General features: G+C 41.9%; 1 protein-coding gene across 2 annotated transcripts in view; it reads left to right on the top strand.

Moving 5' to 3' along the window:
• The first annotated feature begins 1,073 nt into the window (after window positions 1-1,073).
• RASA3 (RAS p21 protein activator 3) overlaps window positions 1,074-26,692 on the top strand; it is a 135,113-nt gene continuing 109,494 nt past the window's right edge. The window contains exon 1 of one of the 2 annotated variants that reach the window (XM_074815213.1): window positions 1,074-1,346. In XM_074815213.1, the coding sequence (XP_074671314.1) occupies window positions 1,292-1,346 (55 nt within the window). In that variant the 5' untranslated portion in view covers window positions 1,074-1,291. Of the gene's footprint in view, window positions 1,347-1,702; window positions 1,933-26,692 lie in introns of those variants that run through there. The other variant, XM_074815214.1, reaches the window with a different exon arrangement.

The following is a 26,692-nucleotide window of genomic DNA, read 5'->3' on the forward strand; positions in this document are numbered from 1 at the left end:
TTCCTTTTTTTTTTTTTTTTTTTCTTTCTTTTTGCTGCAGGCTTGAGAAAGGGCATTTTGTTGTGCTTCTCGGACATGCTGAACTGTGATGTGCTCAGGCTGTCCTGCGTAGGGATGTTCTGTGCCTCCTCAGGGGGGTTGTGACTGTCTGCACCAAAGGTAATTTGACTTTTTACTTTCTGAGATAATGTAATCCCATGACCTCTATTGAACTTTGCGGGCTGCTTTTGCCAGACCTTTAGGGAAGGAGTATTTCAACTACTGACTTTACAAGACCCAAAGTTTGGCACTGAATACTGACACGGGTCCTGTTTCTTGCTGTTTAATGTGTAATCATGCAAGTCTGAAATCTGAATTCCCTGCTCTTCCCGTGCGATCAGGTAGAGCGAGCTGTGCCGCTGATCAAATGGAGCCAGGAGACAGACCGGCCCGCTCCCAACGCCCAGACGGGTTTGCTTATTTAACGAGGGACTTCTTTTCCCCACTAATGAATGGGTTTCAACCTGGGGACGTCGCAAGTGCCCTTTCTTTATGGCTCTGTGGGAAAGAGGACTTGAACATCCCTCCCTCCCTCCCTTTCGCCATTGACACGCGGGCCCCGCCGCCGGGGCCAACGGCTGCTTCCCGACGGTTGGTCCGGGCCGGCACTGGAGACGGGCCATAGAGTTAGTCAGCTTTCCCCCGCCCCCCGCTGCCCCCTCGGGAGTCCCGGCGGGGCGGGCGGGGAGGGGGCTCTGCCGCGGCCGGCAGGAACGGAGCCTCCCCTCACGGCTGCCGCCTGCCCCCCGCGCCGCGGCCGGGCACGGCGGTGGGACGGGCCCGCGGGCGGGAGTTGCGGCCCGGCGGCGGCTGAGGGGGCGGGCGCGCGCCCCGTTCCAGCTGTTGCGAAGCGCCGCGGCACCCCCCAACCCCTACCCCGGCGCCCCGCTCCCCCTCCCACCCCTGACGGGCAGCGGCCCAATGAGCGCCGCGGCCGCTGCCCCGCTGGCCAATGAGGGGGCGGCAGCGGGGCGGAGGCGGGAGCTGCCGGCGTGAGGCGGGGGGAGAGGCGGGCGCTGCGCTCCGCTCGGCTGCTGGCTCGCGGCAGCCCGGTTGCGGCGCGCTCCGAGCCGTCCGCTCGCCCTCCTTCCCGCCGCGGCGGAGCTGCTCGCCTGTCTCCTCCTCGGCCTCCTCCTCATCTTCAGCCTCCTCCTCCTCCTTCCCGGCCCGGCCCGCGCGTCTCCGCGGCGGCGAGGCTCGAGCACTGCTGAGCGCCAGGCGCGGCGGCGGCACCACCACCACCACCACCACCATGGCGGTGGAGGAAGAGGGGCTGCGGGTCTTCCAGAGCGTCAGGATTAAAATCGGTGAGGGCGCGGGGTGGGGGCGGCTGACAGCGGGCAGGGAGCCCCCGCTGGAGCGGGCAGCGCCGCTGCGGCGAGGCACCCGACGCCGGCCGCTCCTATGCGCTCCCCCTGCGTCCCGCGTCCCGCTGGGGCAGCGGCTGGGGACGGCGGGGCGGGGCGGGCGGTGCCCACGGCCCGGCGGGGCTCCGCGGCGCCTCAGGCCGGCGGTGCGGGGCCGGGGGCGGGGAGTGGCGCCCTGAGGGGCGGCCGGGTGCCTCGGTGACAGGCGAGCGGCGCCGGCGGGAGTGCGGGCGGCGCAGGATATGAGGCGGATTTCGCGATTTTTAATTTTTTTTTCCACTTTTCGTTGCTAAGCTACGCGCTAAAAAGTTTGAAGGCGGTCATCGAGTGTCGGTACTGTGTGTCATTGGCAAAGCTGGTGCGAAACCGGCCAAAAAGCGGCTGTGGGAAGGAGCCGGTGCCTCTGCCCCTCGCCTCGGTGAGCGGGACGGGCTGAGCCTGCTGCTTCTTCACGGCGTCCTACGACTCGCGTTTGGAGATTCGCTCTTCTTGCTGCTGATCGAGTTCCAAACCGCATTATTAGAAAGTAAGCGACAGATGTCAGCGTGCAGATTAAACTCTCCCTGGTAGGGTTGCGAGTGTGCCGGCTGGGAGGGAAATCCCTCGTTTCCGCAACAGAATCAAACCGGTGCGCAGGGGGAGCGGCTTGCCTGGCTTAGATGGGGCGGCGGGGCTGGCAGCGTGAGGGAAGTGGGAAAGTTTAGCGCCGGACTCGCAGTGGTGGTGGGTACTCGGGGAGTTGGGCTTGTTGCTTCCGATTAACGCTCTTGAAAAATCTCCTTTTGCACATCCTTGCGTAAAAACGCAACCACCAATTGTCATGTTAGGTAAAACTGAAAAGTGAGTTTGCCTAGGAAGTCTCATTATTGGACAGTGGCATTAGCATTTCAAAGACACCATTGCTAGGATCGTTTCCTTGTTAATTGTTAGCAGGTAATTCAGTGGCAGCAGGTTTTTTTAAAAAAAATTTGTGGCATAAACTAAACATTATGTGTTGGTTCTGTGTTCTTTTATACATCCAGAAAATAGATTCAGTAAGATTATGAAGTATGGTCAGAGACTTGTTTTCTGGCTCTTTTTGAAGAAGAGAGTGAAAAAAAAAATCTCACATAGAGGATGATGACTCTTGGGTGAGTTTGTTTTTGAGAAGAAAACAGTGATATCATACCTAAATGATTGATGTCACTAGAGTGTGGGAATTTCTTCAAGTGGTAGAAGAGATCGAAGATAATAACAGCACCAAAAGACTTGAGATTAATCTCATTAAACCACGGACTAAAGTTAATCCAACTGCTGACTTCAGTTGTCGGAGTCCTCATCAGAGCTAAGCGTTTGATTAATGTGCGGTATTGCAGTAAGGATTCTTGCTGCTTTTTAGCGTGGATAGTAAGCAGGAAAAACTGCATGCATCACTGGTACACTGGTGCTCTGCTTCTGCCTTCTAAAGCAGAAGGTCTTTACTTAATGAACCGCAAGAATAATGCTAGGCGCTTTCTGGAGTGCCGTTGTGCCCAGGTTTTCTACTGTAATACAGCAGAGGGCGATAATAAGTACGCACAAAAGCGAGCTCTTTCCTTCTGTTCACTAGAAAGTATCTGAAGGCATATTCGTCAGCTTTCGTGGCAGGAACACAAGTTTCTGGGATTTGTTTTTGAAAGTTAAATACTTTTTTGTAGCTATCTTTTGTGAAATTTGTCAGAAAAATGGAAGTGGCAGGATTGCTTTGATGGGTTGAGGGAGTATTTCTTAACAGGCCTTGTAAAGCAATCCTAATTTTGAAAAAATTGTGTATGGAGGCTTGTAGACTCCCTGCAAAAAGTCCTGTGAGTGGATTTGAAAGGAGATGGTGAACATTGGAGGGACACTACTTTTGTCAGTTATTCGCAAGAGCAGATTTGTCTTAGCAGTTCCCATTCACTAGTATCTTGTAGGTGTCTCTCACCTCTAGTGACAGGAGCCTTTGAATCTTTTGATGGCTTAAGGGATGAGTTATTTGAGGACGAAGGGATAAGTCATTTCCCATCTTGATTTGCTTTGATTTATCATGCTCTAGAAGTGGGCAGTTCTATTCCTTGAGAGCTTGCTTCATGGCCAAGCTCTGACTGATCTCTGACCTTCAGATACAATGTGCTTGATCTGGTAAGATGTTTCCTTCTCTGTAGCACACTTGCTGACAAATCATGAATGGGGACACTGATATACAAGTATGCCTCTGTGTAAATCTGATGAAATGTAGAACTGGTGCTTTGAAGAATCTGTGCATACACACTGAGATCAAGGTGGGGCACCCATGGTGGCCTTTTGTAATAGAGAGGCTAATGCAGTTCAGAGGCTTCAGGCCATGCAGAACATCTGTAGCTAGAGATGTTTGAATGCTCTAATGTAATGTTTTGTATGGCAGGGTCTTGTCCTCTATTTCAAAGAAGCTGAAGGTAGATGAAGGTGTTTTCTACTGATGGTGTAACTTGTTCTTTTGAGACTGATGGGTTGCATACAATCAGCCATATTTAGCCAGATGGGTAATTATATCCCAGGTCTCCTAAGTGCTTCCCCATTCTGCGTAGTGTTAGTAGTGTTGTTTCTAGTCATGTTTGGATTTGGTTTGAGCCATCTGTTTCCCCTATTGAAAATGTGAACCCTTGAGAATCTTAGGAACCTGTGTTTCCCTCATTCGGTTGCACTGCCAATAATGTGTCAATTCCAAAAAAAGTCTTGTTGAGATACTGGAGTTATGCAGCAATGATATGAACTCTGTCACTGTGGGTAGCAGTGTTAAGAGGAATTGTTACTGTGCTGCTTCTTGTCCAGTTTCTGGTTTCTTTTGTGGTTTGTTGAATTGAAAGAAGCAGTGCCTGGTTGCTTCTGCTCATGTCTGTTGCAATGAATTACTATACAGTAAAAAGGAAAAAAGTAGTATCTGTGCTAATGAATGCACTGTTCAAATGTCTATTTGAAATTGATTTATTTTGGCTTCCCATAACTGAAACTGTTGTCCTCTTGTCTTTTTTTCCTTAATTGAAAATTATTTTTACCGGAATCCCTTATACATAAACAAAACAATGTGTCATATAAGACTAAACAAACACTTCCTATAAGATTGCCACTTTGAGGAAGTGTGCTGTGCTGATATTTCCATGAGTCAGTGTTTCAAAACCTGAAAGGAAACAACATAAGGCTTTATGGCTGATGATTGGCTGGAAAAACTACAAAGAGAGTCCTTCTGCTTGACAACATGACTTGTGTTGTACTGTTAATAATATTTGATAAATATACTGTATTTAATAGCTGGTTTTTTTCCTCCTTAAATGGTATCAACTATTAAACTTTCAGTTGAAAAAATAAAAGCCTGCATTTCTGCTGTGGAGGGCTATGGACTGGTTAGTGGATAACTTTCTGCCAGATTTTACTTTGTGAAATTATTTATACTTGAAAAACCTAAAGAAACAGCTCATTTGTGGATTCTCAATGTAAAGTAACAAGCTTTCCCTGTCTCTGAAATCTAGTACTCTTGTATCTGTGAGTATTAGGCTGTGCTCTAAAACTGTATTTTCCTAGCAGTAGCAGGGCTTGTTGTAGAGGTTAAACTGCCTCATAGTTTTGGAATATAATTGGGATAGGAGGATACTGCACATCAAGAGACTGCCAGGGGCCATAATATAATGAAGAGGACCTTTTGCTCATCCTTCTGTTGACCTCAGAGATCATAACGGTCCACTTGTACACTGTGAGGGCTTGTTGCAATTTAAGGCATTCGTAAACTTCTAAAGCTCTTTTATCATCTTTAGAAAGGGCCAGGGGTGGACCTTTTGTGATTACAGGTGTTGAGGTCATAGTGTAAAATGGGGGACTTCTGGCAACGTAGTCTCTCCTTAGCAGTGTGATCAGAAGCATGAAGCTGTTGAATCTTCATGATAAAGGTTTGCTACTACCTGATGTGGATTGGTGCTCCGCTCACAGCTTACCCCGTTCAAAGGGTAAACCCACCATTTTCTCAGAAGTCAAAAAACCTCATTTACATTGTGTTGGTCCAGTTGACTAGATAAGGATTGTTGGTCTGTAGACTGTGCCGTCTCTCTGAGTCTTGATTTTGCTTTGCCTTCTTTATTAATTCACACAGATACATAGTTTAAGACGCTGCAAAAGCAACTGAACTTTTCCTTGGGAAACAGAGAGTCTTGGGTGAAGTCAGGCAGAGTGTTCATTTAAGTGCTAGTATACTAGTGTTTAAGCAGGCCAATTGCCAGGAGAAGATATTTACTGCCCTTCCACCATTAAACTTGATATGGAATAAATGTTTGAGAGATGCCTCTCTGCATTTCTGTAAGGTTAAAGAGGAACTATCTTGTCTCTGACAAACTTAAGGCCTCCCTGAAGTCTAATAAACCTAAAATTGATCAGGGAAATCCAGTTTGCCTTGAGAAGGTGTCCTTTTTAATGTTGTCTGTTGGGATTTAGTGCCTTGTCTTAAGTGGTTACTTGTAGAAGTAAGTATGACTAAGTATGCTAACTGCATAATACTGTAAAAGGATTTATCCCCATTTAAATTGGGCATATGGCTGTTGAATAGATATTTTTAGAATGAGAGTATTTTTCCCAGGTACCCATATATCTATATATAGATATATATATAAAAAATAGAAAATTATTATTTAGGAAGTGTAAAATCTTTCTTATAAAGATAACAATGATTTTTCTAGTGTTTCAAAGTTAGTGAACAAACAAGTAAAGGGAGAAAAGTTATTCACATCTCACACTGAATATATTGAAGACTTCTCAAGATCATTTCTGCACATTAAAAAGTTGACAAGTACAGTTTAAACTGATGTTGCGTAGGTAAAATAAAGTGGCAACTTATGTTGTTATTTATTGACTGCAATGCTATTTAAGGCTTAAGTCTGGCAGGTTGTGGAGGGTGCAGAATAGCTTATGCAGATTTTTCACCGCTGGTTCAGTATTTCAAACTCTGCTAAATTTGGTGGTGGTTGTGTTCTGACCGGCTTGTGTTCAGTGTGTTGAATGGAAAAGATCTGGGACCAGTGCTGTTTCTTGAGGAGGAGTGCTGTGACTGTTTGTGGGCTGTCAGGAACAGCCATGGCTGTAACAAAAATGGAGACCAAAGTACAGTTTCTGCAAGTCAGAGAAGGAAACAGAGGTAGCAGTGGAAAATACTTCACTGAACTTAGTTTTGAAGATGTGGGAGATGCTTGTGTTTGGGCCTGCCAGCCTGACATCAAAGTATCCATAACTTAGCTTTCTTTTAAGTAAAACATGATTCATATATGAGAATGGAAGACAATGTGACTTGGCTTTTAGAGTGTGTAAGGTAAATTCACAGGACTTGAAACCATTAAGCAGGTCTGCTCTGAGCCTCTGATGACAGGAAGCAATCTTTCTAGTTTTTTTTTGTCCTCTTTTGGAATTAGTACATTTGAATCAAATGTTCTCTAATCTCTCTCATGAAAACTAATAGTGGTTTTTTTGTCTTCTCATTGAGGTGATTATCTGCTGGTCAAAGTACCAAATGCTCTTACGTGAGGACGTTATGCAAGTGCTGCATATCTTAACTCCACAGTTTTCCAGAAAATGCTTTTGAAAACTTTTCATTGCACTGAATTACTCTTTAAACTAATTGGTGGTTTTTTGTGTGTTTTTTTTTTTATTTTTCATTTTATTATTATTGGTTGAAAAGAAATTTCTCTTTCTGAAATTACTCGGTTAGGTAGATGCCAATATTAGCTTCTCTTCCAGTGTTCTTATGTCTCTGTTCTGCCTGATGCTGTTCTCCTCCATGTTTCACGTGTTGGTTTGTGATTCTGTGCTTGTAGGTGCAGTCCAAGGCATAGCATCATGATATGCTAACCCAAATTAATAGCTTGTTGCTGCTGAAAAGGCAGGTCTTGCTTTTCCTCTTCCCTACTCATCTTGCTCCCAGCTATGAAATACTCTTCGCACGCCTCACCTCAAACACCTGATTGGTGTCTGTTGACTTGATGCTCCTCTGCTAACAAAAAAAAAAATCCAGTTCAATTTGCAAAGCAGGCCCAAAGAATGCAACTTACTTTTCTTGTCAGGTTTAGTTTTCTTCCATTTTAGTGAGCTGAATCTGTGCACTCAAGTGAACGTGAGACTTGTCTCTGGACAAGTATCAAGAGCTTGACTGGGAGCATGTGTGTACGGGAAATCAGACAAGGGGGGAAGAGCAGGTGCATCCCCTGCTTTCATGTCTGTGTACTGGCAGTCTCATGAGACTGCTTGAATCTTTCTGCAGTCTTCAATCCACTCCTATAGTACACGTTTTCTTGATGATGCTGTATTTGTTAGCCTTCGATACATACTGGCTTGGTCAGCTGCTCTGGAAAACAAATGTTAAAACTCCAGTGAGATGACCAAGAGGATAATCTGTCAAACTGTATCTGTATCTGACCTTCCATCTGAGAACTACTTGCATCTCACACGCAGTTCAGGAGCCTTAGCTGCTTATGAAAGTTTAGGTGTTTTAGTTGGTATTAGTTGATTAATACTCACACACACTGCCTTGCTTCTCCATCACACACGTCTTCTAAAGCTGAGGCACCTCATGGTGATTATCATGTTCATGCTTAAACAGAACCCCCCCTCGCCTTTCTTTGCATCACAGCAAGATTTCTAATAGCAGATATGCTGTCAAACACTCTGTTATCATACAAAGCCATTTACTGCACTGATGCGCCCATTTAAGGAAGACCTTATGCAAACACTGAAGGGTGTTGCATGCAGCAAGATTAGAAAATACAATTTAAAAAAAACTTTTAAAATACCTTTTAAAGTATACATCAGGTTAAAATTCTTAGAGCAGACAAACACTATAGACTGCAAATAGAACTTCAGGTATTCCCTCTATCCTTTCTTAGGCTCTGACTGATAAAGGGTTGACTGATCGCCATTACAGGAGTGTAAATTGTGAATAATTCTGTTGAAGCCAATAGTTACGCTATTGTGAGAGCTGAATTAAGTCTTTGAGTAGCTCATGTAGCAGTTTTTGTCTTGGAGGGAGTGGGGGAAAGGACGAGGCAAAATCCACTTGGGGTTACTTAATATCTCATGTTACGACAATTCACTTGTGAGAAAACCCTCTACAAACTGGTGTCTTTGGAGAATAAATATTACAGTTTCCCTGTGTGAGAGCAAGAACCCTAGAATAACGAGAGAGGATTGTAGTGTTTGGTGAATACTATAAAAGATGTAAATATCAGACAGTTGTATTACTCATAATGATTTCAGACCAACAAATGTTAAGCCAAATTATGTAGAAGGAAAATGAACGTGTGTGCCAGTGGACTGTTAATGCATCTGGAGAGCAAGTCGCCTAAGGCATATGTCAGTGGTTAAAACATGCACTAGTGTATCTTAAGGTTGTGTTTTAAAACCTTCTAGTACCAGAGGTTTATCTATTTTGTGGTTAAATCAAGGAGACGCTTGAGTTAATAACAGGTTGTATTTTATGAACAGCTTTTCAGTTTAACAGACTTGCACATTCTGAATAGCTCTCCTACCTTCTGATTTTATCATCGTGTATTAAACCTTAAAAAGTATCTGTTCTTTGGCAGTGCCTGTTTTCTTCAGCGTAGTGGACTGGTGACTGAATTTAGGATCCAACTAAAAGCTTTGTTTTGGAATAAAAACAAAACAAATCTAACTTCCTTCCTCTCCCATCCTAACCTCTACCAAGGGAAAGCAACTTCCCTGAAACTTCACATGTTGTTTTCCTCCTATAGAAGACTTTCTGGGTGAAAGTTTTGCAAAATGAGATGTGAGCTTCAAAATTATGAACTGGATTTTTTTTTTTTTCCCCTATTTTTGTTTCTCAAAATTTTTCATGGATCATTGCCAAGTGTAAAACACTTTAAAGATTCAGTGGAAAGTTGGAGGGCTTTGTTTGGGGTTTTTTCCCCTTTTCTGTCTGAAAGGGAAAAAATGTAGTGTATCTGTATTTTTGAGGTCTGTTGAGGAAAGAACACAGATATTGAAGACTTACAGCCTGGTCTGACTTGCCTGACTTCTGAGGTAGATTAAGAGTTCTGCTCTTCAGTTTTCATTCCAGACCTCAGAAGTCTTATCTTTTTCCTACCTGACTAGAGACTGCTGTGTTTGCTTCTTATTACTTCTCGGGGAGCACAGGGGCAAAAGAAAGATTCCTTCATTAGCCCAACATCTGAATCTCTTACCGTTCCCTACCTGCTGGGGTGTGTAGCTGTGTGACTCCATCACCATTAGCTAAAATAGATTAGTATGGTGTGATGGTAAGAGGAAGAGTGTTTCACTTTTTTTATGAATGACTGGTAGGTTTGAACAGGTAGCATTTGATGCAGTGTTTAATTTGCATAAATACTAATGTACATTACTTTTATAAGCTGGTAGTAGGTGGATGAACATTAGATGAAATGTCTCAATTCTGCCACATGCAACAAATTCATGAAAAGCCTCGAAGTTGGGAAGAACGCCTATTTCTGCAATTATGGGAGGAGGGGTAATTTTCTACTAATGCAGGTCTGTGTTCCATAAGATGCATGCTTTAAGCTTTCTTTTCATCTTTTATAGTGACCGTAGGAGGAAATATACTTGTCTATCTGTCACTGTACTTGTTACTTGGAGATTTCAAAATCCATTTAAAAGAAGTTTGCGTTGAAAGGCCTGAGTTTGTGTTTCAGAAAAGGAACATTAAAATGCTGGAGACATTGGGTTACACAGGGAGCAGAAGGGTGCTTGAACTTATGGAGGAGTTCCGTTTCCAGGGTTTTTAACCTAGAGTGGTAAATTCGTTAATTTATAGCTGTAGGAACAAAGCTTTTGAGTGACTGATAACTTGGTTTTTAGCAATTTACAAATTTAAATTCCCATTCAATTCTAGTTACACAGGAGTCATATACTATAAACCAACTTTACTGGTTTTGGTTTTCCTTGCTTTCAAGTTTCATTCAGGTTTACTATTCCAAGTATTGAAAAACTGACAACTTTATTTACAGTTGTGCTTCTGTTATGGCTGCTTATACAGAGTTCTTATAATTAAAAAAGCAACTCCAAAACACAGATGCATTGATGGCTGGGTTTTAAATGCCTTAAAAATAAGAGAGAGGGGAAGAAGTTTATTTTTACTACTGTTTCCAATTTCTTCTAAAAATATTTCTGTTTACAGATTGTTTACAGCTACTTACTTTTGTTCAAGAACTCTAGAGGAAAACAGTTAGTGGTAGCCTTTTACAAGGCTTTAGTTGATTCTTGCTTGTATTTCCCAGCTGGTGTTAGAGTACATCTGGAATCTATGAAATTCCTTTCTTTGTTCCTCATTTCCTGTTCCATTCAGTACTACACTGTGGCATTCTGAAAGCTGTTTCTCTTGGTATCTTCTTCTAAGATGTGTGTTTTGTAGCATTTAGTCAGTCCTTAAAGGTGGTTATATGTTCCTGGTGTTTAACGGTGTAACTGAACTGTATCATGAAGCTTCTCATGTGTCTTGTTTTGATATTTCAATGAAAAATAGTTTCGTTGATTTTTCTGGCGGTCATTCAACTTGTAGAATTGTAGGAAGGAGGATGGTAGAAAGAGAAGAAAAATCTGGTAGATAGTATAAAAGCTCCCTTTCTTAGTCTCCCATTCTCTCTCCCTCCTCCCCCTGCCCAGGAACAATCACCAGTTTGTAATGGAAAATTAGATCTATTTTGCAGGACACACAGGGTGTGACATCCTACCGTTGCTTTTAGATTCTGGTTTGAAAAGCTGGTGACTGCTACACAGACCATCTGAACACAACCTTGGAAAATTGAGCTCTGACAGTATGACACAATGTGAGAGTTGTGTGTGTCTAAAACAAAACCAATCCATCCCCTCCAAACCAGCAATGTTTATGTTAGATTTACTGGTTGGGATTGCATTGTTGCAGATCCCTGATAGTCACTAAAAAAGAGAAGGGATGCAGTGATCTAATGGAATTGCTTTTATTTTTTGCAAGCTTCTGTTTTGTTCTAAGAACAAAACATCTGAAAAAGTTGTGCTTTTATGAATGCTTACGTATCTGAGTGGCTGGCCCAAGTTTTCCAGAACAACTCGAAGTTCTCATAGTCCAGTGGCTGGCTCTTCTGTTGTCATTTGCCAACTGTGAGTGCTGTTTCTGAGAAAGTAGCTTTGCTCTCTACATGCCTTCTGTAGTCATAGAAGATCTGTAGTGGTTCAGTACATGTTCAAAAGCTTCTCCTCAAAACACCTGCTATTAAGATGAACCTTGCATTATAAGCATTGTTTCCTTTTTTTATAAATGCAGTAGCTGTTTTCCCTTCATTTTTTGAATTGTGGAATATCTCTGAAATGGCAGCATTTGCTCTCATGGGGAAATTAATATTGGGGGAAATATCTCATTTTTAGCTGCCTCTTTTAATGCAATTTAGCAGAGGAGAAGCAAGGAATGACTTGTCACTTCTTTACAGATCAGATTTTCAGATCTGCTGACTCCAGTTGCTTGTCGTCTTTTGAGTTTTTTGTTCTTCAGGTGTCCCTAACAGAAACTGTATAATTGATTACTCTAAAAGGATTGTGCATATAGGTAGTTGCACCTTATATTTGTTCCATGCATTACAAGGAAACCAGGGGAAGTGCTACTTGTTTCCCACAAAGTATGCAAAAATAGTGGCAGTACTGTGAAACTCCAGCAGTTGTCTGAAATCTTTCAGCAGATCACGTGGGTGCAGTACAAGATAGCACACATTTTTTTTTTTTTTTTTAAATTTTTTTTCCCAAGGTTCTCGGGTCCTCTGCAGTTATATAAAAGTAACAGTACTGCTCAGTGTGGCTGAGAATTTGGTAAAATGAGTTATGTTGCTCTGTAGGTGATTATTGTTATTTTAAGGCTGTCTTGTGCTCTCTTTCAGGGAGGTAGTAAAGGTTCTATAAAACTTGCACCTGCTCTGCTCAAATCAGAGAGGAGCTGTGCTCGCATAAATTTTGTGCCTTGCACTGACTGTCAGTAAAGTCCTTCTCTTGATCTATGCAAATTCTCAGTAGCTTAGACTAAGTCTGGTCCTAGAGACCTCCTTCAGCCCATGTTTCCCTGCAGCACTGGGACATGAACTCTAACCTAGTTCACTTCTTGAGATCAGGAGGAGTTGCATTTTGCCACCATGAACATAATGGTTAAGTTTGGACTTTTGTGTAAAGTATTCCTCAGCAGATAAGCAGGAGGGACCCATCAGCTATTCCTGCAAATGATCTGTGATCCATACCTCCATGGACATTTGGAGTTGAATTTTGTAGTGTAGATATGTGATGTTTGGGGCATTGGCTGATGTTGCATAATATTCAAATGTCAAGTTTTAAGATACCCAAAGAACCGTATTTGTGCTCTGGTAACATTTCTTGCCCCAAATGTAAGGTAGGAGTTGACCAATATCACTCTTATTTCTGTGTTATCTTACCCTGTGTTTGTAGATTGCTCCATGTTGTTAATTTTGCTGCACACTGTCAGTCACCAGCCCCTGGGTGATTCTGCTTGACCAGTGCGAACACTAGAGTTCCCACTAACAGTGTACAATACTTTAAGACAGGAGCTCTGGGTAGTTGCTGCAGAATAGACTTAGGCTATTAGTGCTTCAGAGATGATGATGGAGAAAGGAGGTTGTGGTCAGTGGTCATAAATTTGCCCTTGACTAAAGCTAGGGGAACTGTTAAGCCTTTTCCCTCTCATACTGAAGTACAGAGCCAGCCAGAGTATAGAGTATACTCTGGGGTGGTGCCTGTAGTGGACTTCAGGAAATCGGTCTTGCATGTTAGGGTTGGAAGGAACTAGATTTCGAGATAGTGTAAGTGGTATACTTATTCTCTCCCTACTTCCCTGTGGCTTTTTTAGGCCTACTAAGCAAAACTGAGGTAGAAAGGGGAAAAAAAAAAAAGAGAGCTAATTTTTATTCAGACCAATACTCCCGACTGTCTGTTTTTGAGGGTGAGGCAGAAGTTTTTGACAGGCAATAAAAAGTGCCTGGGGGAATTTGGGATGTTGCAATAGAGCTAAATATCTTCAGTAAAAGTGAAGCTCTAACAGGCTGATAATTAGTGTGTTTTGACACCTGCTTCTGTGACTGTGTTCCAGAAAGTTGTGGATTTGAAAGTAAAAAAATATTAACTGCATGACTTTTAAAGTCAGCTCCAGTATTAGATGTAACCGTTAGACTGTAATAGTCTAGCGGGAAATGTTGTATATGTTGTCATTATTACAGTTTCCTGATAATACCTGCGCATTTTTGTTATGCTGATGCCCTGCTTCTGGTAATGGGAACTGGTAATCTAGTCCTGTGGGTAACTTGTACTTCATGCTTTTGAATATGGGATTTACTTTCTTGTGCAAAGTGAATCTCTGGAATTGGAAGTGTGTTTTCTCCTAGTCCTATGAAATCTTACTCGAGTATAGTTGTACCATGTTAAACTCCATGTCGTTTGTTTGTTTGTTTTTGTTTTTGTGTGCGGTGGCTGCTTGATTTTGGCAATAACTAGAAGTACCAAATGCTTGTAAGGTGGGGTCCCTACTTCAGCAGTACCATGCACACTGTGTTGGGAACCATGTAGAAGCAAATACTGTGCTTAACAGACCATGCGTAGTAGCAGAATGAAATGGGATCGTGCATGAGTATCTCGCCCAAGAAGAGCTTAGAACCAAATAAGAGCTTACATGTCTGTGAATTAGTGCCAGGCTGCAGGTATGCCATAACTCCTCTTGTACTGTGAGAGGTTAACTAGGTGCTTCAGAATGTGATCTGAAGAATGTGTCTGGAGAAAATACTGGGTACCTGGCTAGGTCTGATCCCTTGCTGCTTTCCAGAACCCTAGCATGCAAGATGGGGACAGGAGCTGCCACCCACTCCCTTAAGAGTATGGAGTCAGTTGCAAAGCAGGACCTTGTAGCTATGCTTTAGTTCCCTTTGTGCTCTTGGAGGAGGCAGTGTTGGTGATGTGTGGGTGCTTTTGTTGTATCCTAGGTAAAGCATTTGGTAGTCTTTGGTGTCATGATGAAAATGCTGATGTATTTTGCAGTGTACATATCTTTTAGGGTATTGGGCTGTGGGAGATAGAGTTGGGGATATTTGTCTTGGGGCAGTTGGGTTTGGACATCAGCAAAGCACAATGGAGCATTTTGGTCTAGTGCAGGTGTCATGCATGTATTTGATATTACTTTTTGTCATTGTTCTGGACATGGATTCACGCTTCTTTATTTGATGTCTTACCCTCTGGATAATTTTTCCCCAGACTTAGAATTTGTACCGTGAATGAGGCTGGGCGTGACAGGGACAAAAGAGTGTCTTATGGTGAACACATCTAGAGAACCACATGTGGGGTCTGTGCAGCTCACCTGCTGCAGACATCCTTTAAGAGGAGAACCAGTCTGTTGGTGTTGGGCAGTAGCCCCTGACAAGGTGTTTGTTGCTTCTCTGTCCCTCTGGTACACCTGAGACCAGCAGTGCTGGAGGGCTGAGCCCTCACAGCTGCAGGGGGAGCAGGGTGTGGGAAGGATGATCCATAGCCCAGCCAGTGTGTGCTAGATTTTTTTGCTTTGCAGTGCTCTCTGTTGAGTGATAGCTTTCTTTGGAGAACATGGGATTAACACTAAAATAGGCCAGCATGGGATGAAGGTGATGACAATATAAAGCTTCAAAACATCATTTTGAGCCAATGGGTTGGCTTTAATTTAATCAGGATTTAAAATGTTTTTTAACAGATATTAAAGTGAAATTCTGGAACCAAAATAGCTTATTGTCCAAAGTGTGCTTAAGTAGTTCTTTGAGGAGTAGAGCACTTACTTGACTGTTGACTGGGGAGTAAAGTGAGTTCTATTGTAGGGCTGTGATTGAGAGCTTTTGGGGAGAAAGGGAAGGAGGTTGAGGCTTTTGTGAATTAAAACTAACTCAAGAGGATGCTGCTCTTAAGTCTTCTGTGGCATTAGTAGTGCCTCTAAAAAGTCTTTTGTTATGCCCAGGCTCCAGAATCATATCAGCAGCTACAGTTTAGCTGTAGATAGTGTAATCATGTTGCTGTTGGTTTGTACTCTTGTGATAATCCAGATTGGATGGTTCAGCCCCAAACTTTAAAGACATGAGACACTAAGTTTGGCCTGGCCCACTTAGTTCAATTTACAGTCTTCTCAGGTGTAATTTTTTTCAGTTCATTAATTGCCTAATTAACCTTAATGATAAATGAGTTTTTATACTAATTATTTGAAAGACAACCTGATCTAGGAAAGTCACTGAAATGCATAGCTGTTGTTTTGCCTGTAAGACAGCCTCGGTATTTGTCTCACTGTGACGTTATGGTATCAGACTATGTCTTCATTCACATTCCTGGCAGGCGGAACCAGTATGTGGAAGGCTTGCATTGTCTACCCCTGCATCCAGTGAGCTTCCAGAGTCAAACACTTGAAATTGAGGGTTACTGTCATGAGGGTTGTCCATTGTAACCTTGATCTGATCCCTTTGTGGACACACAATTCCTGCCACTACAGGAATATATACTTACTTATAAAAGGAAAACATTGTGCTGCTTTCAGTCTGTGGGATGGGTGGTACTTGTCTAATGAGCAGTTATTCTGTATTCTCTCCCTGTAGTAGAATACGTGGCTTCCTGCACATATATACATTCAGTTCAAAACCTGCTCTAGCACTGTTAATGAGCTCTTTCACTGTGTTCCTTACCATACAATGGAATTCTTTGAGTTATCTTCCAGCCTTTTCTGAGCCAGGGCTGAGTCTTTTAAGTGGGGGACAGGGTAGGAAAACTGTATCTACCAGTCACGGTGTCAGTTTGAGTCTAATTATACATTTTTCTAGAAGGTAATTTTGTAGAAGCAGCAAGGATCTCACATCTGAATAGCATATTGGGCACTGTTGTTCCACTGGGGCAGTCTTTCTTCCTGCTTACTTCATTCACCATGTGTCTTCCTCCTGCTGAGACATACCGGGCAGGTGCCTCGCTCTCCCAGCTGTATGTAGAGACAGAACTGACTGGCTTTGGTTAAGCAGTGCCCAGGGGTGGTGAGAGAGCCCTGCTAGGGGAAGGGACAGGGAAGGACAAGCAGGATTGTGTTTCTCTGCCTAGCCAAGTCTTGTTTCCTTCCCTTCAAGATCCTGTTCTTGTCAATCTGCACTTTGAGTCAAATGCCTTCTGTGTCCTCCTGGACATGGTAGGGCTCTTGCAGTGAAGTCCTGTGTGGCATATCCAGTAGTGGGGAAGTGAAATTCATTACCAGGGCAAATAGCTCTCACAAGGATTGGAAAAGATGTTGATTTCTGTTTTGTGGGATTTTAATGGACTTTAATTGTTTAAGTTCCCATTCTAAAGTAGTAGTGCTTAATTTTGACATCTGGACATCTGCAGGACAGGCTGACTTCTCCTGAGTTGATGTTAGCTGTTTCATCTGAAGCATTTGAGGGGAGTAGAAAGAGTTTAGCAGAGAACAGTTCTAGTGACTATTTGGGTCTGGAGAATAGAAACTAAGGAGGAAGCTATTATTAAGAAACTGGTACTAAATTGTTGCTTTTGCTTTTCTTCCCCATGTACCTCTCCTCCCCCTGCCCCTCCCAGCAGAGCTTGTTCAGACCCTTCCTGTTCTTCTGGAGGGTTTAACAGCAGTTTTTGCCTTTCTGTGAACGGGCAGTAATGGGATTTTTAGCATTGCACTACCACATAAAGGTCCCAGTCCTGGTGTAGAGCACTGTTTTGTGCAAGTAACTTCTGTCCCTAGTTGCCTGGAGTCTAAACAATGTAGAGAAGTCTGCTAAAGCCTTAATAATAAATCCCGTTTTGTATTCTAGTTGCTTACCTTTCTGAAGAGCTGCTGGTCACGTTTCAAATATAACCTTTTGCTTAGCATTGACAAGTGTAGCCCTGTTTTAGATAGCAGTGATTACTTAAATACTCCAGTGGTCCTTGTGACCTTAGTAATAGAACTCCCAGTGTCCTACTGGTGTAGGGGGTGTTTTACTAATATTTAGAGCAGAACTGAATGAACTAAAGATTAATTTAATGTGGCTCTGTTAAGCTGTGAGACCATTGTGGCCCACTTGTCATGGAGCACAAAGTGGATTACTTGGTAAAGAACAGCAGGCTTGGAAGCTGAGTGTGATAGCAAAGCAGGCAGGGCAATGATCTTGCCAACAAAATGGGGAGTCCTGTGTAGCCAAACAAGAACAGAGCAGGTCCATGATTGTCAACCAGGGTGAACCAAGAGCCTGATGATCACCAGACAAGTCTGTAGTGATGGGTAGGTCCAAGGTAACACCAGGAAATTAAGTGAGCAGTTCATGGTCAGGATCGGTAAGGTAAATGGCCAGGCAGGGACAAACCTGCTACACAGCCCAGGCAAGGTCCAAGGGCAAGTGTTGGAGCCGGAATGCAGCTCCGAAATGGAGAAAGGTGCCTAGTGAGGCTTCCTCCAGTGCTTTCTCACAGAGCTGTCTTCTGAGCTTACACAGCTGTGCCATGTCACAGCTGGCCTTGAGCTGAGGCATTCAGACCTCTGAGGGATAGGGGAGAGATTGTGCTCAGGGCCCTGGCACCACCGATGTTTCGGTAAGATCTTGTCTGGGCTAGCCTTTATCTCTTAAAACCTTCTGCGGTTCCTGATCCTGGGGTAGCCATGGTGGGAATCCTGAAGGGTGAAAAGAGGAAGTGCAGATGCAATAACAGAAAATAGGGCTGTGTGTTTTGTAACACTAACTGTGGCAATAAAATACATCCTGTATGCTAGGGGAGCCAGTCCCCCGTTGTGATTCTTGAAGTCACTGTGACTTAACATTGGAAAGCAAGTATTTCCACAGCTCTCTGTGGATAAGGAGTGTGTGGGAGGCACTAGGTATTAGGCAGCTATTGCTACAGTATGTAACAATGATTGCTAATTGGACTGTTGGGATGGAAAGAAAGTAAACTTTTTTGAAGCCTCTTTAACCTTTTGCAGCTGTGTTTTGTCCCTTTATTCATCCATGCATTTTGGCTAATATCTTGCTCTCATTCTATGACATTTAGTGGTTTATTCTTCTTCCTTTTTTCTGTGGTTTGAAAACCCCTGTTCGATTTTTGTGATGTTTCTGGTGCATGTTCTTACTTCTCTCCAGGCTGTGGCAAGCCTGCTCTTACATCATGTCAGCACTATTCTGCTGATTAGTAGAAGAGAACTATTAGTGTAATGTCCCTTTGTTTCCTGTCTCTTTTCTTCCCCCCTTCCCCAGAAGGATTTTTTTTTTTAGACTTCTCTGTGCTATTTCTGTGGGAGCTGTATTAAAGGAATTTTTGCAACAGACAGAAGAGTTGTGTAAAAATTAGCTTCTGAGCTCAACCAGTGGTTCTCCCTGCAGACCTGGACTTGAGATGAAAAGGTTCTGTTTGTATTCGAGTTTCTTGCTGCTTTGAAAGCCGGTGGTGTCTCATAACAGCAGTGCTTGCAATGGGCTGTTTCCACAGAAGGGACAGTAATGACCAGTGTTTTATAGATAGGCATGTGGTGCCTCAGTCTTCCTCTTTAATTCTCTCTGGTTAAAAGAACTAGAAGTTATCAGTGTTCATCTTTTTTCAGAAAGCTGAATGATAACTCATGCAAAATATTTTGAATTGTAGTCTGTGTATCAGGGAAGAGTCACTTCAGAAAATACTAGAGAATCCTATTAAATGTATCTGAGGCTTGTCAAATTGCTCAGAGATTTTTTTATCTTCACTTAAGATGCACATGAAGTATGCACTGTGTGAGTTTAGTAATTCCTTGCTGCAGGACAACAAGCATTCCTGTATGTTTAAGGATATCTTGCTTGTGTTAAGAGCAGGGAGATGACAGGGAATCAAGTTAAGCAAAGATGTAAGGAGACAGCAGTTGCAGGGTAGGGTGGAAGAAAGGTTTTCACAACTGTCATGTAGAGAAAGTGGTAGAGGATTTCCCTGAACCAAGAAGTAGAGAAAACTCCTGAGAAGTGTACAATAAGTTATTGAATGTTCCTTTATAGTGTGGCTTTACTGTTAGTACTGGAGTTTTGTGTGAGCTCTTCTACTTTAGTGCAGTGTTGATTCTGACACTGTCTAGGTTAAGCAAGGTATTCCTTTGAGCTGAAGGGTACATCAAGGAGGTAAAAGTGGAGAGAAGTTGAAAGGACGTGCTTATCTGGTTAAGTGGCTTTTTCCTCCCTGCTGGGAAGACCACGGAGCTGTACTACATCTTCCGCTGGGTGTGAGCTGTTGGGAATTTGCACCTCTTAATGATAACAAGTGAGAGAACTTTATTTTAGATAACCTACATGATATAGGTGATTGTCATAAAGCATTTTTAATGGGGATCTGTCAAGAGAGCAAAGGGATGAGGAAGGAAGCTTGTTGTTAAATGGGTGTCCTTCTCCTTCCTACAAGTACACTGTAACTGGTTAAAGCTCAATGATATAATTGGATTCTTTGGCAGATTTATTTTACATGGTTATTTTGCTGTTCTCAACTGTACATATGCCCCATCTTTTTCCTTTTGAATGTAAGCTTGACTGACAGCATTTATTATCTCCGATTCCTGAAGAAAACAAGGCAGGGTCTGTCCTTAAATACAGCTTCTAATCTACAAGACAAATTTTGGATATATATATTTACATCTACTTTGCTTTTACAAAAGGAAGCAAACTAATGGAAGAGGTACCATTTAAACAGGTTTGGGTGTGGGTCTAATAATGGGGAATGGTGATCTCAACACCATGTATTTGAATTTTATCATTCACAAGAGAATAATGATTTGTGGGGTTTATTTTCTCCTCCACAGTGTGGACATGTGTCAACTTTGGTTAGCCATGCTTACAGGAGTTACACAACTTAGTTGGAATGACAGACTGTGCTGGACAGAGGATATCCCATGAATTTGAGAATGAAGCTTGTAGATGATAAATGCCAAGGCAAGAGTTAATTTAATACCTGCTTTCCATAAATAGAGGAAGTTGATTCATACAGTCACAGCTAGAGAGTACATGAGCATGTCTGAGACTTCACTGTCCTGCTTGGGATCACAAATACAGTGAATAACGTGGAGGTCAAGTTGCAAAATCCAGTCATCTTCTACCCTTAGAATGAAGGTCAGAAAGACAAAATGGCATGGAAGGACACATCCTTTTTTCTGTAATTGTTCTCTTCACAGCTTGGGTTTTTAATACTCCAAACAGTTTCACTATTCCAGACACTTCAGGTATACTTATGATCTAGTTAAAGGTTAGAATCCTATGATATTTGATTGGCTAGGAGAAGAAAAAGCCCTCAATTCTGCAACTCAGATAAAGCTGTATCAAAAAACAACAGAATAAGTACTTTCAGAAATGAAATTAAAGTTTTTAAAATGTCAGCTGAACAGAGTTTCAAAGTTAAAAGTTGCTTTAGTGTAGGGTTTTCATATATCTCTATAGAACATATAAGATAAAATATTATTATAATTACATAATTATTGCATTATAGAGATAATAATGTTACATGTGTAGTATATTTTATTATTATATGCTATATATATTTGCTATATATTACTGTGGAGAACAGTATTTCAGTGTGTGTATATACTGATCACAAGCTTTGCAGTTTTGAGGCACGTTGGCTACAAATTAATGTAATTAAACATTATAGGTGGAAGAATCACAGGGACCATAGCTTGGGTTATGCTGTCAATCATATGGTTGCGTTTATCCAGAGATGAGTTTAGGACCATCTCTGTTTCTAAATGTGCTAGCCATCTGGCACAACTTATGTGTCTGTTTCATTTTTTGGTTGTTATTTTTTTGGTGAGAGGGTATATGAATAGATACACATATAATGTAAGGTTTTTTTGGACCAGTTTTGCTGTTGCTGTAAAGCTGGTGTCTAACTGTTCTGGTTATTTAATTTCTAGTTATTTAGAACTGTTGATAGAATAGGTGGTAGAGTCTCATACCTGGCATGTTAATGTAGTAGAAGAATAGGAGTATTTCTCTGTGGATCTTCAGTGGGGTTTGGGAAGATGTTTGGATCAGCAGAGACTACTTCATGTTTTTTAAAATAAATAACTACTACTGCCTGGAAAAAGAAGATGCATGTTGTAAGTTCTTCCGTATATACCAAACTGAGTAGTTCCTTTGAGGAAAGAGTCTGCCCAGAAAAATGGTGAAGTGTAGCATTTTCTTCACTACTCTAAATGTGAGTCTAATAGATATTAGTAGATCCTAAAACTTGGGGTGGTAGCTCAGGAGTCTGCTGCATATTGGATTCCAGCCCTAAGCATATCACAAAAGGTAAACTCTTCACTTACCTGAAGCTTTGTGTTTCCTTAAAGTAGGTGGTCAGAAGCATAGCTTTCATTTCTGTCCAAAATTTTTCCTTCTGCTCTAAATTGGTCTTGTAGAAGGAACAACAATTGAGTATTCATTGCTGTCTGTCTGAAAATACTGCTGTTTTGGTAGGAATTTTTGGAACCTTTTAAACAGTTGTTTCAACATGTGGTAGCTTAATAATACGTGGTCTCTCTCAACCTATGTTTAGAATGTTATAGTGATGTATTTATAGTTGCTTAAATTCTGCTCTTAAGTGTATGGAATGTGTGTGAAATGCAGTTGATAGGCTGCAGTTGATGCCAGACCAACACAAATAAAATCCCCTCATTATGTTCACTGGATTATTAGTATGACTAAATATTTTTCTTGGTGTTTTCTATCCCTGTAAATACTGATTGAAGTGGCTAATGAATATTAAAAAGGATACACCCCTATTCTCTGCACCTGTAATTGCACTATCTTGATGCTGTTAGGCTTTATAGGTGTTTGAGAGAGGAGATAAACTATGCTCTGATTGTTTTTGTGGGGAAGCTACAGCAACAGCTTTGTGATCTAGGGTTCTATGCAACCTGCAGTTTTTCTATGCAATTTGATGTATTCTTTGTTCTGCCCTTTTTTTACTATGTTAATTATGCTATCAAGCTGTTATATATTCTACTAGCAAAATAACATTTGGCATAATTTTTTTTTTTTACTATCCCATTTGGAGATGCATAAGTGGAAGACATCCTGTACAAGTGTCATGTTTTAGAGTTAATTTTTAAAAATTATCTAGCTCTTGTTATGTTGCCATCTGTTTTCCTCTAGCTTGAAGAGGAAACAGCTGTTGTGAATAATCTCAAGACGGTATTTTTAATAAAGTCTAATAGGTCTGCTTACCTTCAGCTTGCATGTGTATCAGAGTGAATAAATGCACTGTTTAGGAGGGAAATGTGGTTTTATGGTAGGAACTGTAATGAGTTTGTGTGGTAATACCGTGATTCTGGTATGTCTCCTCCAATAGCTGGATTTGAATATGGCTGGAGAGAGCTGTGTTAATGGGGCACACTTCACTTGCTGTAACTGTATTGTCTTGTAGAGGGGCTGTTCTCCACTGCTTCTGCCTTCTGTGGTTGGCAGACAGCTGGGGAGTTGGCTGAACCTGGTGACATAATGTAAAAACTAGTTCATGGCCCCACCATGCCAAACTTCAGTTTGCTGATCAAGTAGAGGCAATAGCTGGCTATATTTGACCTCAGGGAAAGCATTGGAGATGGAGAGCCAGTGACACAGCCTCTTCTGTTGACAGTATGTAGTGAAACAGAATTAGATGCAACATGTGCAGCAAGAAACTTCCAGGAAATATAATTCTGGGGAAAATACTTGATTCTTAGATGAACAATAAATGCTACTGAGAGTGAGTAGGGTATGAATGCACTTGATGCAGCCAGCGGATGATTACCTTGTGGGTTTCTGATTGTATTTTAGAATTCACTTTGTTAATGAGTGAGGGACCTCATGAAAGAGGTTATGTACAATGTAAGCTTTAATCACAGTGGTGATTCAGCTGAATTAAAGGGAATGGTAAGTGAAAGCAGACAAGTTGACTGTGAAAGAGCATCTTGAAAAAACAAGTTTAAATTGGTTTATCTGAGCTTGAGCATTGCAGAATGGACAAGATTTAGTATGGTTTTACATAGATCAGCTTCCTTGACTACTTTCTATCTAAATCAAAGGGACATGTCTTATTAGGTCTAGAAAACTTTCCTGGATGAATAGTTATTTGAGGTAAAAGGACTCAACAGTAAAGTGGGTGGAGGAGACTAACTGGCAGAGAGCATTAAGTGGTGGTCAGGGAATGCAGAGTTGAAGAAAGAATGATGACTGATTGAATTGGATCCTTTTGTAAGTAGAGTGGCTTCTTTTTGTCAGAGGCTTTGCTGCTTTTGAGTGAGTCTTTAAATGATGGTGTTACAGAACACCACTAGTAAGAATAGCCTTGGAAAGTGAGCCTGTAGTCCAAGTAACTGTGAGACTGCAGCCTTAAATCTTCCAAGAGCATGCATCCCATAAACCTGTTTGAAATACATGTCTTAATACCATGCGGTTGTATGAGCTCTGTCCTGTTCACTCTCACTGCTGCCCCATCTCTTGCAACAAGGCAAATGTCTGCGGTGTGAATCTGTTAGGAACCTCTACTGTGCCAGAGCTGGTGGCTGCACAAGGTCCATTCTGGCCTGATGTGATCTGCTCTGAAAAATGGATTCGTGTAGCATGAACATGTGTCGTTGCACCATGTGGGGGAAGATGGGCAAGGAGCAGTCAGCTGGCCTGTGGTGGCTTCAAATGGCTGCGAAGCTACAGTGTTATTGAAACAGGTGAGAAAATCACTGCTCCCTGCTCAAAAAGCCCCTCTTAACTTTTTTGTCTTTTGGAGCAGAATGAGTGTGTTGGAATTCAAGAAAGTAAGAGACACTAACTTGCAATTCAGTTAATATTAAAAATTAGTTGTAATACTTGCCTTCGAGCTTTCCTACTAATTTTATGCTATTAAATAGTGTTTGCTGTCTTTCTCTGGAGGAATATCCTACATGTGCTAAGAACATATTACTATAGAAACCTCTTCTGTTATAAGTGGCTTGCAAAGGAGAGAAGCTCTGATTAATGACTATAAAAACTCAAGAAATAAGCAAATAACAGTAACCCAGAATGTTGTCACCTACATAGATGTTTCTTTTAAAGAGCAATATTTTTGCTTATCTCTGTAGGCAATTTCTTTGGTTGAATAGTACACTTGGACTTGTTTTTCCACTTGCAGGTGTATCCACTGCTTCACTTCTGAATTTACAATGTGAGTACTTTAATTTCTGAACAAGTTAGACCTGGAGATAAGAAATGAGTAGTTTCTTTTGCAGAAGCCTCCACTAGTCAAGCGTTTCAAAAGATGTGCAAAACTCAGAACACATGCTTTCCTGTGCTGAAGATTTTTAACACTCATATTCACAAATGGTTCGTCTTCTGGGAAGGTCTTTCAGATCTCATAAATCTATAGTTGGCAGCAGAGTGGTGATTATGGTATGGTTATTTGGGATGTAATAGTGCTGGGGTATGTAGAGGTGAATTTATGCCTCGCTGAGAACTGTTCTTGGCTTCTGTCGGTGTTACTCTGTGCTTCTGTTCCATGTGCCTACTTGCTTACCACTTGCAGTTCCTCTGCCCCTCTGTTTTGGTACAGTGTACCTCAGGCAGCTTCCCAGGAAGAGTCTTTCCTATCAAAGTAATTTCTGTCATGAAGCATTTTTGAATACTTTGCAGCTGTTATAACACCTTTTTCATGCCTGAATTGGTGTTCTTTCCACAACAAAGCCTGTGGGAGCCATTTTTTCTCTCTCTTCATGTATGTGACAGCACTGCTGGAAGTGTACACTGCTAACAATAAGGTATTTCCTGTCATGGTTACTGGGAGCTGTTTGTCTGCCTTACCTTTTTGTTAGAAGGACCAGATGCTTTGTCTTCTCCTACTCTGTGTTGGTAAATCCTGGTTTGTGTTTGATTCCCTCTGACTTGTGCTGTTACATAAGTAGGCAAGAGGCTTCCCAGACCAAGAGTGTGTTGATCTTTACTTGCTGCACACGAGAGCCCTGTGGTGTAAGGCACGTTGGTCAGGCTGAGCTGGCTTTGCTGGCCTCTTTGTAGCTAGCCCTCAAATGCAGTTTCTGCAACAACTCATGCAGCTGCATTAGTAAATAGTGTAATGCAATACTCCAATGTGGTCTTTCATCTGAGGGATCTGAAGTTGCTTTTTTGATATGAAGTGCTAGAGGGGGAGGTAGTTCAACTATGGAAGTTAGCTGTCTGACTTGTTATGCACAGTCACAGATGGAGTCTGCAGAACTGGGATGGAATCCAGATCTTCAACCAAAAGAGCTAACTTCTTGCATGGGAATACAAACTTCTTGCACGGAATAGCTCTGCTGTGTGGTATTGCTTTGTAAAAACAAATGGACCATTTTTGAAACTACATGGAATGAGTAAGGGGTTAATTGAAGCTGAATGGCTTTCCATTCTTGGGTGACCTTTGTAAAGAAGCATTGGTCTTTTTTGGTAGCCAAATGTCTGGTGTATTCATCCTCATCCACCAGCATTAAAAATAATGACTACAGCATGCACACGGCTTTGCGTGCATCTACTGTATGTAACTTGTGTTCTACCGTAAAAGGTAAAAATAGACATCTTTTTAGCCAACAAATAGTCTTTGGATAGGCATGTCTATTTACATGCTTTAAGTTTTTCAGCTGCTTATTGTAAATGTCAGTGAGGAACTTCCTTGCAGTCAGTGAAAGTGTGTGATATAATCCAGAAATCAACTTCATTTTACACATGATTATCAGAAGCGTTCCCTGACTCCAGTCTGCTGTTCTTTTGCAAGTCATGAATTTGCACAGGGCTTTCAGGAGATTGTTTGAAGACAAGTGGATATTGCACAAGTATAACTTGGCCTATAGATACTTACTGACACTGATTGACTGTGATACCATACCTTCACTTGACCTTCTGAATAAATATGAAAGGACTTGTTGCTTTTTATTTTTAAATTTGTGATAAAACCGGTACATGCTGTATCTGCAAGAAAAATATGGTGTGTATTATATCACTTCTGTTGGGCTCTGAAAAATGAACTATTGGTTGATATGCATGTGGGTAAGTTATCACTGTTTGCCTGTTTGATGTGTTCTGTAAACTGCCGAGGACGGGATTGACCAAGGTTTTGTGTATTTTGGGCTTTTGGTGACTGAGCAGTTGCAGCACATAACTGTGGATTCAAAGCGGTGAGTTTAAATTTTACTTGGGTGTGTTGTCCTTACTGGTCATTGGGCTGAGGTCATTGCAGTGCTTGCTCTGCCTGTGTGTCATTAAAGCAAACCATTGTCACTAACTAGCTGTGTCGGCCCTAAGACTGTGAAGTTGGACCTTGGTTTGGTTTGGGAAAGTTTT

The sequence above is a fragment of the Strix aluco genome, chromosome 2, assembly GCF_031877795.1.
Source record: "Strix aluco isolate bStrAlu1 chromosome 2, bStrAlu1.hap1, whole genome shotgun sequence".
Lineage (NCBI taxonomy): Eukaryota > Metazoa > Chordata > Aves > Strigiformes > Strigidae > Strix > Strix aluco.